Source organism: Laccaria bicolor, genomic scaffold (genome assembly GCF_000143565.1).
Source record: "Laccaria bicolor S238N-H82 LACBIscaffold_10 genomic scaffold, whole genome shotgun sequence".
NCBI lineage: Eukaryota > Fungi > Basidiomycota > Agaricomycetes > Agaricales > Hydnangiaceae > Laccaria > Laccaria bicolor.
In genome coordinates, this window is record NW_001889881.1 from 1091693 (window position 1) to 1108486 (window position 16794).

Below are 16794 nucleotides of genomic sequence, written 5' to 3' on the forward strand. Positions count from 1 at the left end.
AGGGGAGGGGAAAGCGGAAGGGGAAAGGCGGAAGGGGGGAGACAGGGGAGGGGAAAGGAGGAAGGGGGGAGGGACAGGGGCGGGGAAAGGGAAAAGAAAAGGAGGAAGGGGGGAGAGACAGGGAAGGGGAAGGGAAGGGGAAGGGAAAAGGAAGGGGGGAGGAAGAATGGTTGCTGTGCTTGTTGTTGATGTGGCCGTCTGTTGGTGTTAACGTCGTCCGCTGGCATCGACGTCGTCCGTTGGCGGCGTCGTCGTCTGCTGGCGTCATCGTCATCCGTTGGTGGTGTCGTCTTCGTCCGCTGGCATCGTCGTCGTCGTTCGCTGGCGGTGTCATCATCATCCATTGGTGGCGTCGTCATCATCCATTGGTGGCGTCGTCGTCTGCTGGCATCATCATCCGTCAGCGGCGTCGTCATCGTCCATTGGTGGCGTCGTCGTCTGCTGGCATCATCGTCCGTCAGCGGCGTGGTCGTCATCTGCTGGTATCGTCGACGTCGCCCGTTGGCGTCATCCGTTGGTGTTGTTGGCATCCGTTGGTGTTGTCAGCGTCCGTTGGTGTTGTTGGTGTTGTCCGCTGGCGTAATCGTCATTGGCGTTGTCGTTGGGTCCGTTGACATGGCGGTGTGTGTCGTTGTTGGCGTGGGCGTCGGTTGACGTGGTGGGCGCTCGCGCCGTTTCATTGTTGTGGGCGGTTGTCACTGTTCGCCGTGGCGTTGTCGTGTGCTGGTGGTGGTGGTTTGGAGAAAGGAAGCCACGTCACACGTTGTGACAATGGCATTTTGTTTGTACTCCCACGTGAGATCACATGAATATCTCACGTGTGGGATTTTTCATCTATGCCATGGAATTCCGCCAGACGGTCCACGGATTTGGCAAAAATTTCACGGAATCCAGTGGGACTCAATAGGGACTGACAAGACATAATAATAAAAATACTATTCCCTGTATATTCCGTGCACAGTCCCACAAAATGCAAAATTCCGTGAGGACTTTACTCTCCCCCACAGATTCCATGTGGACTCCAGATGGACTCCATGGATCCACCTGGAGTCCAGGTGGATTTTAGACAATTTTTTTTTGGTGGTAACCCAGCCAATTTTTCGTCTAGAATCCATCTGGATTCCAGGTGGAGTCCAGTTGGAGTCCAGTTGCTCCATGTGGACAACATGGACTCCAACATGGACTCCACCTCAGAACACAGGGTTATATTAATTCACCCAGTGAGACTCCAGCTGGAATCCATATGGATTAATAGCCTTTAATTGTACTACATTATTTATTATATATAAAAATAAAACTGCATCAAGAAGAATTGAACACTCAAGCTCACGGAACATAGTGGCCAAAACAACCACACAATTAACCATTGAACTTAGATATATAGTGCAAACTAGCACTATATATCGCCCCCGAGGCTCGGCACGTTCCGCACACTTGAACACACATGCTGTTTGTTTGGTTATCATTTGCACATCTTGTTCCTCGACCACCACAATCCCTCACGACGACTCCCCCTGGCTCGCCACATCGCCCACGGCCGACACCACCCACTATCGTTGACGGCGACAACGCGAGCATGGCCACAACAACCACCAGCACGACGACGACATCCACCACCACCACGACAACTACAACCCCAGGACGACCACGACAACGCCCAGGGACAGCGACGACGACGATTGCCCAACGTGTCGACGCCACGTCACCACCCCAACTACTGAACGAGCGCCGGCGGACGCAGACGATGACGTGGCACGTCAGCAGACGATGCACGCCATCGTCACCATCCGCCGTATGCAGGTGAGTAGCCAGCCCCACTTCCCTCCCGCTTTCCTCCTTTCACACCCAATCCAGGGGCCATGTCGCCGTCGGCGACGGGGCAATCATTCACGGCCGCCCCAAAAACAGCCACCCCCCACTCCCTAGTGACCACGACGCCCACAGACAACGCATACGACCACCATGACAACCCCAGCTGTCCACGACGCGTCCACGCCCAGAGCGCCCACGTACGAAAATGAGCGCCCGCGTACAAAGACAAGCACCCATGCCACGTACAATGCCTCTACGTCCACGACGCGAACGACTGCCCATGCACGACGAACACGACCACGACCACATCCACCGCCCACACACGAAAACGAGCGCCCATGGACCGGACGACCACATCCACTGCCCACACACGAAAACGAGTGCCCACGAACCACTTGCGTACGAAGTAGACCGCCCGCGTGAGTACCCCCTCCACCCATCACTCCAATCCACTCCCTTCCCCCCCTCTCCATCATTCCCTTCCCCTCTCTCTCCTCCATCACTCCCTTCCCTTCCCTACCTCCTCCATCACTCTCCTCCCTCCTCCCTCCTCCCTCCTCCCTCCTCCCTCCTCCCTCCTCCCTCCTCCCTCCTCCCTCCTCCCTCCATGTTCTGCTCCCTCCTTCATCCTCTCCATACCACTTGCCCCCCCCCTCTCCACCACTTTCCACCACTCTCCACCCCTTTCTTTAACATTCAAAGTAGTACAATACATCTGTGTAGTTCTATTCAAGAAATATATTTGAGTTTTCCTTGTTCATATAGAAATGTCATCCAGGAATTGTTAGGTCTGAGTTCACTTAAGTCACATGACATCTGGCTACAAGTGGGATTTTCCATAATTTGTACAAGGCCAAGTCCATGTTGAAACTGTCATCAAATCCATCTGGAGGCCACTTGGATTCCAGGTGGAGTCCATGTGGAGTCCAGATGGATTTTCAACAAAGTTCTAGGGTGAGGTCTTTTCTGGATGGAGTCCACATGGAATCCGTGGGGGAGGGTAAAGTACTGAATTCCGTGATCAGTCCCACGGAATTCCGGGACTGAGGTGGGATTCCGGGCGGAATTACTGGGGGAGAGTAAAGACCTCCCATTCCTGTGGATTCCTGTGGATTCCTGTCCCATTCCTGTGGATTCCTGTGGATTCCTGTCCCATTCCTGCGGACTCCTGTGGATTCCTGTGGATTCCTGCAGGAATGGGTGGGGCACTATAAAGTACTGAATATATTTGGAGTCCATTCCAGTGAGGAAATATATTTTGGGGTGTGTGATATACTAGAAATATATTTAGTGTGACATTGGACAACAAAATATATTTAGGTAAAAGTGGAGATATACAAGCCCCGGAATATATACAATATAGATATACACCCTGACATTTAGTCCCATAGTATTCATGGAGTTTGCAAGACTAATAGTCAGTTGTCATTGGGTGACTGAAGTGAGTTGGCAGCAGAATGTGCAGGTCCTGAGATAGCATTGGCATCAGCATTGTGGGCCAACTTTTTCACCCACTGCCATGATGCTAAGATGGTTCTTAAACGTTGGCCTTGCAATGAACCCATCCCTGAGGCAAAGGGATGGTCGATTACTGACATATCTTCAAATGGAATCAATCTGATTTTCACATACATGATTAGCAAGGATGAGAATAACAAGCTGGCCCCTCAAATTGTCTCGTGGTCAGATGGTGAGTTTTACTTGTTATGTTCATGAGGCATGTTCTAAAGGATTGGGGTTTAGATTACATGGACTTGGTGGAGGGGAGTGAGGATTTCTTGGACATACCAATCATTACTGGCGTATCCAAATCAGGGGTGCTCGTGGTCCTCACCTGTGTCAAAAACTGCATGCCTGAGGTGGAGAATGCTGCTTGTCAAAATGATGGAGGCAGTGACTGCCCTCCACTACTCCATTGATACGGATGAAACCATTTCACCCGTATAAAATTCGATTTTAACAATTTTACCGATAAAGGTCGTCTCTAATAAATACACTACATACAATTGCAATGATACAAAGAGTCAATGTGCATACCCGGCGCAGTTGACTAAAAATGCAAATGTGTGGAATCTGAAAATAGGACGAAGGCCTTGGAACTGGCAGCAGTACGCGTCGTGACATTATACTTGGATCCTATCTAAGATTCACCTACCATGAAATAGAGCACAAAGAGGTTCTAGAGTAAATACCCAATGTAGGGAGAAGAATTGCATTACTACTAAAGGGTTTAGAAACACATAATGGATTTATTGTGAAAAACTCGTGTTTATACAAGAAATACAGAAAAGACGACTTAGATGCCTAAACAGCATGTCTGAAACATTGAAAGACTAAACCACGTCTAGACAGTAAACATATGAAGACTCAGCGTGGCTCACGGCCATTCAGAAAGTCATGTACGGCAGTTCCCGCGTACGCATCAAAGACTGATGCGTCTGAACATCACAAGTACAAACATAAGAAAAAGACACATTCTTTTATATGAAATATAATAAGAACCCCCTGACAATTAAGAAAGACATTTGAAAACACCTTCGGAGTGTCTACCGATCTCCGTAATGAAAAGACAAGCCAAGACAAGGCATTTTAATTAAAAACTCGGGAACAACAGAAGACCGAAGACTATTGGTAAACGCGTACGCATGCGCATCAACGCATCAGGAAACGTTAATCATTTTGTGATGTCATCTGTCAAACCGGTAAACCGGGCCATAGAAAGAAACATGCGAGATCATGCCAAGCTAAGAATAGCTACGTTGGCTAACTCCACGTACGCATCAAACACTGATGCATTTGAAAAATGAAAGACGCGACACTACAAAATCTGTAGTGTTCACAAGAGAAAGACTACAAAATATACCACACGTTCATTAAATTTCATATTTGTAATTCGGACCGAAGTATCCCACATTAAAAACACATGTAAAACATAGATAGGGGTTCCTGGAGTATATAAGGAGCGCGCTGGCAGGTCAAACGGCAAGCAATTGCCCCCTGTTGACCAGCTAGTTGCACTCCAAGTAGAGACTTAGGAGGTGGATAGTTGTAATCAATTAAAAGGAGATTTCTTCGTGGTCAGATAAGTACAGTGTGAACAAAGCCAGCGTGCTTGGGAGTCAACTTACTTGGAGACTTTGAATAAGAGGTTTTAAGGACACAGTATCATTTTAGACGAGACAGCATACTCGTACACTTGGTTTTGGAGCGTAGTGACATAATAAAAACTCACGGGAGTCATAAAAGTCAATTAAAGTCGTGTTTTGTGTTAATAAAAGAAACTGTGATCAAAGAACTTTGCATTTAAGAAACCAAGTTCCCAGAAAGACATATTTTGTTCTATTGAACTATTCTAAACCACACCTTATAATAAAAACCCAATTTTGAACAAAAACTCTTGAGACTTAAACCTAAGAAGACAAAAGTGGTATTTCTTAATACCAAAGGCCCTCAAACTCTTGCACCGAGATTGTGATAGTGTGTGTGTGTGTGTGTGAGTGAGTGTTAGGTGTTTAGGGTTTTCCCCCCGACGTGCTTGATCCTTGTTTGCGTGTTATGCACTTTCACGTTCATCCCCAGGCAAAGCATATCACCATGCCAGAGCACATAGCCTGATGATCAATGAGAACACCTTGAAAGTAAACAAAAAGAAGAAGGCAGCCACGACCTCCACACAAGTTGGCCAGCAGAAGTGCAAATCACGTGAGGAGCCCAAGCTTTCAGGAGCAGGGGTCAAGGTGGAAAAAGTACCATCTTCTGATGAGGAATCTCATGACAGCTCTTGCACTCCTGTTATCTCCCCCATTCATTTGCCTCCAGCCAAACATGTCCGTCGCCAGGAGTTGGTAGGCCAAGAGGTTGATTTGGGTTCACAGCCAGTGCAATACTTTACCCTCCCCGGGTTATTCCATGTGGAATCCATGGAATGGGGGGTGGACTGCAGAAATATGGAATGGGGGGATGGATTCCATACTTTATTCCATATGTCCTATACCATTTTTAGGGTGGAATCCATATGGACTCCATATGGAATCCACATGGAATGACTTTATGGAATAATTCCTAAGTCCACATTATGGAATCATGGTTTCTTTACTCCATGGTCATAGCTGAGCAGAAAAAATTGAAATGTATTGAATAGACTACACAATTTATTTTTACTACTTTCAATATTTAAGGGAGGAGGAAGACAGGGGAAGTGATGGAGGGGGGAGGGTGTAGGGAGTGATGGAGGAGAGAGGGAGTGATGAAGGGAGGGGTGGGAATGGATGGAAGGGGAGTAATGGGAGGGGGAGTGATGAAGGGGGGGAGAAATGGGAGGGGGAGTGATGAAGGGGGGGAGAGATGGGAGGGAGAGCAACAGAGGGAGGGGTAGCAACAGAGGGAGGGGGAGCAACAGAGGGAGGGGGAGCAACAGATGGAGGGGGGGCTCGGTTGCCATTGGGCGGTCGTGTCATGGGTGGTCGCATCGTGTTTGTGGGTGGTCGCGTTGTGTTCATGTCTTCGCGTCGTGTTCGTGTCGTCTGCGTGGGTGGTCGTGTCGTCTGCGTGGGCGGTCGTGTCGTCTTTGTGTCGTGACATCGTCTTTGTGTTGTCACGTTGTCTGCATGGGCGGTCATGTTGTCTGTGTGGGTGGTCGTGTTGTCTGCGTGGGCGGTCGTTGACGTCCGTGGACGGTCATTGACATCGGTGTGGTGTGGTGGTGTGCCGTTCGTGGTGGTGCATCTGCCACGTCACGACGTGGGACCTGTGCTTTGGGGTCAGCAAGGTCAATGGGTGGGTGGGGTGGTTTGTTAGCGGGTGGAATAAAATGACGGACAACGACGAATGTCGTCGTCCGTCATCTGGTTGCCACGCTGCTGGCTTACCTGGCCTTCCGCTCGCCTTCGTTCCCACCCATCCGTGGTCGTTGTCGGCTTCGTTGTTGTTGTTATCGCCAGCGTCATTGTCGTTGTTGTTGATGTCGTTGTTGTCATCGTTGTTGTTGTTGTCGGCGTTGTTGTTGTTGTTGTCGCAGGCGGTCGTGGTTTGAGATGGTGGGATGGATGGTGGTAGTGATGGTGAAAGGAAGAAGCGACGTGGCAACGCGACAGCCATAGCTGTCACGTTTGAGACGCCACGTGACTGACGACGCTATATATGGACCTTTAGTTTACCTTATAACAAAGCCACTGTGGCTCAGGTGGTTACAACGCTGCTTCCATTCACGACCTTGTGGGTTCAATTCTCTCAGGTGCAAAATTTATTTTTTACTTAAATATAGTAAGGACACTATATCTATATGTATTCTAATGGTATAATGGTCATTAATTCCTTCCATGGAATCCATATGAACTGCTCCATGGAATCCATATGGAGTCCATATGGAATGAATCATTCCATGACCATTCCAGGATCATTCCATATGGAATCTACCATGTCCATGGAATCAGAAATTGGCTGGGTCCTCAGCCAACATTGATTCCATGGATTCCATATGGATTCCATATGGAATAACCCAGGGAAGGTAAAGACCTCTTGAGGACCATGTATGCATTTTTGCCAGTCCACTTCTTCAGGTCCTTCGACGCTTCCTTTGCTGAGAACATCGCAATGTTGAATGTACATTTCTTTGTTGATTCGCCATCCCGTTCGTCTCCAGTGCCTGTAGGTTTATCCTCTGAAGCAACGCCAGCTCAGACAAGTTGGAGATACAGGGGTGTGTACTTGTGTTCCTGTTGGTCCCTCTAGTAGCACCAGTTTTCTTCTTGCCTTTTGATTTCATCTTCCCTGAGAGGATTTGGTCGAAAACTTCTTCTAAATGATTATTGGGACCATCGTTTTCGCTGCCAGATGAACTTGAGGATGATAGCAACGAGATTTCACTGGAGATGCCCTGCCCAGCGCCCTCATTTTCATCTGAGGAATCGACAATGGCATGGCTGGTGATGTGCTGGACCATTAGAACAACCGTAGAGAGTGGTAGAACATATATGCGACAAGGGAAGATGGAGGAAGCGGTCAAGAGCTTGATTAGCTCATCTGAAAACTCAATTTTCTAAGTCCGTAAAAATGATGTAATGTATTTCGAAACGCCAACTGTCATGAATTATGCAAAATGCTGTAATTATCAAGGAGGTGCCTTGTGTCGAGTACATGAACATGAGTTTGGCAATCGCTGTCATGTCAGAGATTGCACAGAGACCTTGGTTCGCCCCACAAAGGCCTGTGCAGCTCATAAAAGTGTTTGGAATAAATAAATACCTGCTGGATCACTCAGCTGCAAGTTTGGCAGGATCAAAAAGAATGTTGAACTGTCAGGAAGAACATCTAGAGTGGAATCCTAGGTCTGAGCATGAAGTTCAGCCACATGATCAGCCAGCTCCAGAACCCAAAAAATTAAAGCACTTTTTTGGTCCTGTGACATTTTATTGTGTTGAAACATGGGCAAAATTTGCCAAATCAGAGTCAGAGTCAAACATTCTGGCCTTTATGCAGAAGGTTTATCCTACAAAGGAATCATGTCCAGATTATATCTGCATTGATAAAGCTTGTAAAGTGCTTAAACATATGGCTGCACAAGGTCACTGGGGTGAGTGGTCAGAAACAACATGATTGATAGTTGATACTTTCCACTCTGAGAAACATTGGAAAGGAGATGTTCTTTGTCAAACATGGTGTAATCCAGCTCCCACAGATGGGTCTGCTCCAAATTTAGTTATAAAATCCATAGCTTCTGATGGATCAACCTATGACAAACAAGCATTTAATACTCAGGTAAACCTACTTTGAATCTTTGTAATATTGATAAACTAATGAACCAATAATAGGCCTGTGAACAACTCAATGCATGGCTTGGAGGTTTTGAATCAGTCCTCAAGAGAATGACACCTCAAAACTACAACTGGTTTATTCACACAATGCTTTCTTATCACACCAGAAAGGTTATTGCCCACCAAAGTGAAAAATGCAGCTAAAGCGATGCAGGAAGAGGAAGGTGATGATACTGAAGATGATGAAGCTGAGTAAACAAAAGATGTATATAAACTCTACTTCACATGTTTCAAATCCCACTATTGATTTGTTAAATGTCCACTGAATATATTGTTTTTTCAGATTTATTTACAAGAAGTATGGACTGAACACTTAGCATTCTCTTGTACCTTTTTTGCTTAGAAATCCATCAGAAGTCCATTGGAAGTCCAGTGGAAGTCCAGCAGACTGAGAACTTAGCAATTATGATGGTTTCTGCCTCTGTCCGTTGGAAATCTGACAGAAGTCCAGCAGACATCCAACGGACACAAATTCCAGCCAGTCCAACCATTTCTTGCTTCTAAGTAGTTTGAGTGGACTTTCACTGGACTTTGCCTGGACAGGCAGCAGAATCCAGTCATGTCCAATGGACTCTGACGGTCTTCTGATGGACTGTCCATTGGGTCCATCAGAAATGGCAGGGTCTGATGAAAGTCTGTTCGAGTCCATTGGACAAGCAGTGGGAGTGTAAGGTACTGATATAACTGATTATTTTTGTAGAGGGTCATGTTTTTGTGCAATCAAACCTGTCTGGCACTTGGCAGTGGAATTTATTAGGTCGCTATGAGCATGCTTTGGCAGATAATGAAAGTCTTGAATCCAATGAAAGTGACAAATGTCACATTCTATTTGTAAGTTTCATTATTATCATCTTTTCTTTGCATTTTCTTAATTTCTTTCATTATTTGTCAAGTGTCTTCCAATCAGCTATCCCTTTTCTACAGGTTCTTCTTACCCCCCCTTCGACTCATGTTTCTGGTCCATCATCTCACTATGCTTTATCTGAATCTCGGTCTGAGTCTATGTCTCATTATGCATTTTACGAGTCTCATTCTCATTCTCATCCTGATACTCTGATGGATGTCTCTGTACCATCTGGCTCTAAACATAGTATCGATGAGAATCTGCTTGGTAGACTCAAAACAGCTGGGCTGACAATCAATGAGTCACTTTGCTATGATACAAACCCCACTCTCCAAGTTATGTATCGACACTACACCCACATCTTTGAGCTTCAGGGACAAATCAATGATATGGTTGCTGAACACAAATGGCAGACTAAGTTTGGAAAGTATTCAAACAAAACTGAAGTTATTGGGCTTTTTGTGGCAAAGACAACCTGGCATGATTCCTATGCCAAAGTCTTCCCAATGGTGGAGGGTTATGAACACATGGTAGCCTGGTTGGAGGGTGATCCTGATGCCAAATCAGATCTTGATCTTTGAGGTGTGACAAAGTCTAAATACTCTATCATGGACTTGGTAGAATGGCTCAAGAAGCGGAAAGGCAAGAAAGTAGGCAAGTCAGTGATGAAATCCACTGCCAGATCTGCAAAGGGTCTAAAGGAGAAGGTGTGGAAGTGTGTCATGTTCTGTTCATGACACCTTCGTTATTTTGACCTTGGATCGTTGTTTTATATTTTCTCTTTTTTTATTTATTTACTGTTCATCCTGAGCACGTTACTAAAGAGTTGAGAATTGGCGCAGAGTTTTCTTTTGTTAGGACACCTTCAAAATCGCCAGTGGCGGTGCAAACACTCAGAAAGAATGATTTCTCATGCCTCTTCGATGCCCACGCCGCATGACTTTGAAGGAATTGGACTTGGGATTTTTTTTATTTGGTTCGTTCGTGTTTAGTCTTTTCACAATTTAATTGTTTTCTTTGTATTTTTATTTACAACAGATCCTTACCTTCTCGAAGCTTGACTGGACGGCTGGACAGTAGGGTAGAGCATTGATGCAAGGGATGTCTGCACTGAGGGCAGCAGTGAGGCACGTCAATAGACCTCTCCCTTCATCGTACGTTCCCCGAGTAATTCCCAGTCCGAAGGGATAGTCGAGAGAGGGCAAAGGTGAAGTTAACTTTTTATAGTTTCGGTTCATTGTTTATTTTTAGAACCTTCTTTTATCTTGGTCGGGCAGCACACGAGTACGTGCGATGCCTTGTGATTCTACGATTTGTATAAAAGACGCCTTCGGGTTTTCAAATGAACACTTTCTTTTCCCCCTCCTTTGATTTCTTTCTAAGAACCTGAAGAATTTAAGTTTTTCTCCTACCGGCGTACCATAGCCTTCCTCTCAAGTCGACCTTTCTACGTTATCAAGAACTTCATCAAGAAACGAGCCCTCACGCATACAAGAACTCTTGTTGCGCATATAGTCGGCAAGGGTTACATTCCCTTTTCGACGTGTATAGCCTCCTTGACAGCGTGTAATCGCATGCTTAGATGCTGAGTGCCTCTTTCATCGTTCCTTTGTCCCTTTCCTCTCACTCCTTTCTTTCCCCCCCTTCTTTTGGTAGACAACCGGTTTCCATTTCTCGCTGTTGAACTTTCGTTCTTCCACAAAGGAAAAGACTCAAGGGTCTGGGTCTGGGGCTGGGGTTGGCAAAGGAAATCAGAAAGGAGTGAAGCAGAAAGACAGTACTTTACACTCCCACTGCTTGTCCAATGGAATCCGACGGACTTTCATCGGACCCTGCCATTTCCGATGGACCCAGCAGACAGTCCGTCAGAAGACTGTTGGAGTTTGTTGGACATGACTGGATTCTGCTGCTAGTCCAGGCAAAGTCCAGTGAAAGTCCACTCAAACTACTTAGAAGCAAGAAATGGTTGGACTGGCCAGAATTCTGTGTCCATTGGACGTCTGCTGGACTTCCGTCAGATTTCCAATGGACAGAGGCAGAAACTATCATAATTGCTAAGTTCTCAGTCTGCTGGACTTCCACTGGACTTCTGATGGACTTTTGATGGATTTCTAAGCAAAAAAGGTACAAGAGAATGCTAAGTGTTCAGTCTATACTTCTTATAAATAAATCTGAAAAAAGGCTCAGTATGACTTGCCAGATACATTCGGTGGACATTTAATAAATCAATAGTGGGATTTGAAACTTGTCAAGTAGAGTTATATACATCTTTTGCTTACTCAGCTTCATCATTGTCAGTATCACCACCTTCCTCTTCCTGCATCCCTTTAGCTGCTTTTTTGGCTTGGCAAGCAATAACCTTTCTAGTGTGATAAGAAAGCATTGTGTGAATAAACCAGTTATAGTTTTGGGGTATCATTCTCTTGAGGATTGATTTCAAAACCTCCCAGCCATGCATTGAGTTGTTCACAGGCCTATTATTAGTTCATTAGTTTATCAATATTACAAAGATTCAAATTAGGTTTACCTGAGTATTAAATGCTCATTTGTCATAGGTTGATCCATCAGAAGCTATGGCTTTTATAACTAAATTTGGAGCAGACCCATCTGTGGGAGCTGGATTACACCATGTTCGACAAAGAATGTCTTCTTTCCAATGTTTCTCATAGTGGAAAGTATCAACTATCAATCGTGTTGTTTCTGACCACTCATCCCAGTGACCTTGTGCAGCCATATGTTTAAGCACTTTACAAGCTTTATCAATGCAGATATAATCTGGACGTGATTCCTTTGTAGGATAAGCCTTCTTCATAAAGGACAGAATGGTGACTCTGACTCTGATTTGGCAAATTTTGCCCATGCTTCAACAACACCACATGGATAACAAATTGTTTCAACACAATAAAATGTCGCAGGACCAAAAAAGTGCTTTAATTTTTTGGGTTCTGGAGCTGGCTGATCATGTGGCTGAACTTCATGCTCAGATCTAGGATTCCACTCTAGATTTTCTTGCTGACGGTTCAACATTCTTTTTGATCCTGCCAAACTTGCAGCTGAGTGATCCAGCAGGTATTTATTCCAAACACTTTGATGAGCTGCACAGGCCTTTGTGGGGCAAACCAAGGTTTCTGTGCAATCTCTAACACGACAGTGATTGCCAAACTCATGTTCATGTACTCGACACAAGGCACCTCCTCGATAATTAAGTAGATCACCAATGCAACCATCAGCAGCACAATGCTTTGTGCCATTAACCATTCCATCAATTACTCTCATGGTTACATTCCGCATCTGAACTGTGTACTGTGCAGAAGTGGAAGGATCATTATTTGGGTTCACAACCACATCTGATGTTGCTCGATATGGTTGTGAACACTCAGCACATGTGACCTTTAGCTGGTTGAATTAAACCAAAAGCTGCAAAAGCTTCTTCTGTTACTTCCTCTATTGATGATACATCTCGAGTGACAAAATTAACCCCTGATATTTCAGATGCTTGCCGGATAGATTCCTGCATGAAAGCAGCCCACACCTGGCGGCAAGACAGTGTGATACAGTCATTGCCATAAGTGTCATTGAAATAATTTGCCCAGCCACATGTAGATGCATGAAGGTGATATGTTCCATTTATCACTGAAGTTGAAAACTTGCAGTCAACCCAAAGCTTCTGGCCAACTTTAATATACAATGCAGAGTTCAGATATAGTTGCATAACTTCAGTATCTGCTGTCAAAGCTGTACATTCATGATCTGCATAATAAATAGTTTCACAGTTGTTACAGTATCCAGAAAGCAACTGAACATTTTTAAAGACCTCTGTGCCTTTGATCAAAGTCACTCTTTGAATATGGCATGTTTGTGTATTCTCTTTCAAAAAACATCGTCCACAGCCTGCAGTCAAACAGATAGATGAGTTTGGGCAAATCAACAGTGCTGGTTGAATAGAACTGTGTGATATATGTTGCAAAGTACCAGTGAATTTTTGTTTATTGTTATATGGGTAAAGGCCCAATAAATGTGAGAATTCAACAAGTTTCACAGCCAATGATGAAACATTATTCTCTCTGGCAGTTGCATTTTTAAACATGGATAGCTCATTTTCTGAGAATAGAGTGTCTGCATCATTGTCGCCAAGTTGTTCAATAATTGCACGTGCTAGACATTTAATCCATGATGTTGCATTAGATCCAGGACTTTGTTTGAAATGAAGAGAGAGAAGCTCTGTATTGTTGGTCATTGACAGCAACATCATCATAACTGTTGGCAGAGATATTTTATCTCCAAAGTTGTTGATAATGAATTCACTAAAGTCTTGAAAGCCTATGTCTGGGAAAGGAGCAGACTGTGGGCTTGCTAAGGCATGTGGAATCAAGAATGCCATCCACAAAAGCAGAGATAACTGAGAACTAAATGCAGTGCAAGCAATCATAAAGACCAAACTACTCAAGTTGCCAGCAAGACCATCCAGATAATAGCAAAGAACAAGCAGGACCAAAAGATTCAAACTACTGTACAAAAGAAATTCATGAGATATAGCCAGATGATAGTACAAAGATTTGAGCTGTCAAAGTTAGCATACTTACTACTTGCGCTTGGAACTTCCACTCTTGGAAGTGGCCACCTTCTTAGCAGATCCGGCAGGCTTCTTCGAGGTAGACGATTTCTTCGATGTGCCTGCAGATGCCTCCTTTGCTGCACCTTTCTTCGGCTTGATCAATGATCCCCCATTCTGCACCCATGCAAGCAACTCTGCAAAATGATACGCCTTCATCTTCACCCCAAACAACTCTTCAGTCTCCATACTGTCCTCATCATTACTCAACCATTTTACCATTTCTGGATACTCTGCAATGTGAGGAAAAATCTTGGTCCAATAATCATGCCAGGTCGATTTGCCGATGAAGAGGTTTGGAATCTCTCTACCGACAGGCAGTCTAAGCTCTGCAGGCCAAGTTCCATCCTTCTGCATCTTCTTGAATTTCTTCTCAGCCTCAAGAAGAGCAAGATAGCGAGTGTAATGTTCCTGAAGTTTAAGTGCATTACCAGCACGACGCAAAGCCACTGGAATCTCAAGAGCATCAGCCATTATAGTCTGCTCTTGGGTAAAGTGAACCCGAACACCCTGAGGCGGGCCAGCCATGACCGGAACAAGTTGGCTAGTAGTAGCAGCAGCAGCAACAGGAAGACCAGGACTAGCAGCTGAGGCAACAACGATAGTAGATGAGAGACTTGGTAAAGTGAAGTTGCTCTGTGGTATCATTGAATTACCCATCAAAAAGTGTAAGAAAAAAATTACCAAAAGAATCTGAAGGATTGGCTTGTTGTTTTCTGTGTGCCAAGTGATCTCTTCATCTCCCTCAACTGATGTAATCTCTTCAAAAGAGCCCAAAAGAGTCCAGACAATGTCATGAACAAAAATGGTGTATTCTATTCCAAAGAAGTCAGCATATGTCTATGAATTAAGATAAGACAACTTACCAGGATTCTTGATGGTAGGCCACTTTTTTCCAAGAGCATTGAAGAGAGGTTTAGACATATGACAGATCGCCAGCATTTTTTGAAAGGATGGAGGGGTTTCAGTAGGCACAATAGTAGATGGGTCACTGCTCAAAATATAAACCATGATCTTGCCTTTCTGTTGTAATGCAGACAGATCGACCAAGGGTTCATCACCAAAGCCATAGGTATTTCCAACAGCATTGCCACGTGCAAATCCACCTGGAGATTAAATTTATAAAAAATGGCAGACAGATACAATTAAACTGACCAATTGTCTTGCTAGCACCTTGAAGGTCATCAAGAGTAACAGCCATTTCTAAAATTAATAAACAGATCAGAAAATTTAAAATCCTAGCTTAAATCACTCTACTCACCCTCTAAAGTAGTTACTTCAATGGTGTTTACCATTGCAGCAGTTGCAACAGAGACAGTTGTCTTTGCCACAGTTCCAACCTTGTTGACGTCCACCATCTCAACATCTTGATCAACACCTGCATCTTTGACTTTGCCTGCATCCTCCTCAACTTTTTCCACATCGTCACCTGACTCCTTGTCCTTCTCCCCCTCAACTTCATCATCATCTCCACCCTCCTCTTCACCCTCATCCTCACCCTCCTCTTCACCATCTTCGCCACCCTCATCTTCACCCTCATCTTCGCCATCTTCTTCACCCTCATCTTCGCCATCATCCTGACCCTTTAGCTCATCCTGATCACCACTCTCACTCCCACTCCCACTCACTTCTCCAATATTCGCCATGTCTCTTCCCTTGCCTTTGTCCTTCACCTCGTCATCTGTCATACCCTCTTCAGCAGACAACTGAGGTCTTTACCTTCCCTGGGTTAATCCATATGGAATCCATCACCAATTCCATGTGGAATCCATGGAATGAATCTTGGCTGAGACCACAGCCAATTTGTTGTTCCATGGACATCATGGATTCCATGTGGAATGATCATGGAATGGTCAATTCCATATGGAATCCATTGCCATTCCACCTGGATTCCACTGAATTCCATATGGAACTTAGGCATATCCACCATGGATTCCATGGAACAAGTCCATATGGATTCCATGGAGCAGTTCATATGGATTCCATGGAAGGAATTAATGACCATTATACCATTAGAATACATATAGATATAGTATTTATAGTGTCCTTACTATATTTAAGTAAAAATAAAAATTTTGCATCTCAGAGAATTGAACCCACAATGTCATGAATAGAAGCAGCACTCTAACCACCTGAGCCACACCGGCTTTGTTACAAGGTAAACTAAAGGTCTGTATATAGCGTCATTTGTCACATGGCATCTCAAACATGACAGTTATGGCTGTCGCGTTGCCACGTCGCTTCTTTCTTTCACCACCACCACCACTTCAGTCACCCATTTTAGGGTACCCCCGAGGTATATGAATTCTTTGATTTAAGGGTACCTCAAGGGTACCCATTCCAGGGTGGTATGTGAGCACCATACCAATACCATGGTACCATGGAATGGAAAACCCATACCATATCCCACTCATACCAATACCAAGTTACCATACCATACCATGTCATGTTATACCATACCAGATGGTATGATATCACTTCATATACCATCATACCAAAGCTGTCACGGGGTGTCTGGGGTCCTTTTCCAAAATATATAAATTATTTCTGCAGGCTGCAATACTGGTCCATTGGGTGCCATTTTTTGTGGGGGGGTTCTCCAGGTTTATCCTGAGATTTTAGGCTACAAATGGAGGCCAAGTAGTCCAATCCATTCATTGAATATCAGTTCAAATGACCTTTATCCCAGCTTNTCCCATGCCACCAAAGCCATT

The 16794-nt window shown here is 44.7% G+C and overlaps 5 protein-coding genes across 5 annotated transcripts; 2 read left to right on the plus strand and 3 right to left on the minus strand.

The window, feature by feature from the left end:
- Positions 1-1166: 1166 nt before the first annotated feature.
- On the plus strand, positions 1167-3731 carry LACBIDRAFT_326638 (uncharacterized protein; the record flags this gene model as incomplete). The annotated part of the gene is made up of 8 exons (XM_001880264.1): positions 1167-1220; positions 1597-1800; positions 1945-2231; positions 3057-3075; positions 3104-3132; positions 3204-3229; positions 3269-3502; positions 3556-3731. 8 exons carry the CDS (start codon positions 1167-1169, stop codon positions 3729-3731), a joined length of 1029 nt encoding a protein of 342 aa, XP_001880299.1.
- A 2247-nt stretch (positions 3732-5978) lies between these two features.
- LACBIDRAFT_326639 (uncharacterized protein) lies at positions 5979-6909 on the minus strand (the record flags this gene model as incomplete). The annotated part of the gene is made up of 2 exons (XM_001880494.1): positions 5979-6457; positions 6681-6909. The coding sequence occupies 2 exons, from the start codon at positions 6907-6909 to the stop codon at positions 5979-5981; spliced, it is 708 nt and encodes a 235-aa protein (XP_001880529.1).
- A 993-nt stretch (positions 6910-7902) lies between these two features.
- Positions 7903-10049, plus strand: LACBIDRAFT_326640 (uncharacterized protein; the record flags this gene model as incomplete). The annotated part of the gene is made up of 7 exons (XM_001880265.1): positions 7903-8383; positions 8525-8568; positions 8622-8751; positions 8908-8922; positions 8968-9047; positions 9327-9455; positions 9549-10049. The coding sequence occupies 7 exons, from the start codon at positions 7903-7905 to the stop codon at positions 10047-10049; spliced, it is 1380 nt and encodes a 459-aa protein (XP_001880300.1).
- A 1961-nt stretch (positions 10050-12010) lies between these two features.
- Positions 12011-12280, minus strand: LACBIDRAFT_296641 (uncharacterized protein; the record flags this gene model as incomplete). The annotated part of the gene is made up of 1 exon (XM_001880495.1): positions 12011-12280. The coding sequence occupies one exon, from the start codon at positions 12278-12280 to the stop codon at positions 12011-12013; it is 270 nt and encodes an 89-aa protein (XP_001880530.1).
- Positions 12281-12844: 564 nt separating this feature from the next.
- On the minus strand, positions 12845-15901 carry LACBIDRAFT_326641 (uncharacterized protein; the record flags this gene model as incomplete). Its single annotated transcript, XM_001880496.1, has 8 exons — positions 12845-13218; positions 13441-13874; positions 14052-14716; positions 14765-14895; positions 14947-15186; positions 15236-15283; positions 15342-15771; positions 15800-15901. 8 exons carry the CDS (start codon positions 15899-15901, stop codon positions 12845-12847), a joined length of 2424 nt encoding a protein of 807 aa, XP_001880531.1.
- Between the last annotated feature and the right edge of the window lie 893 nt (positions 15902-16794).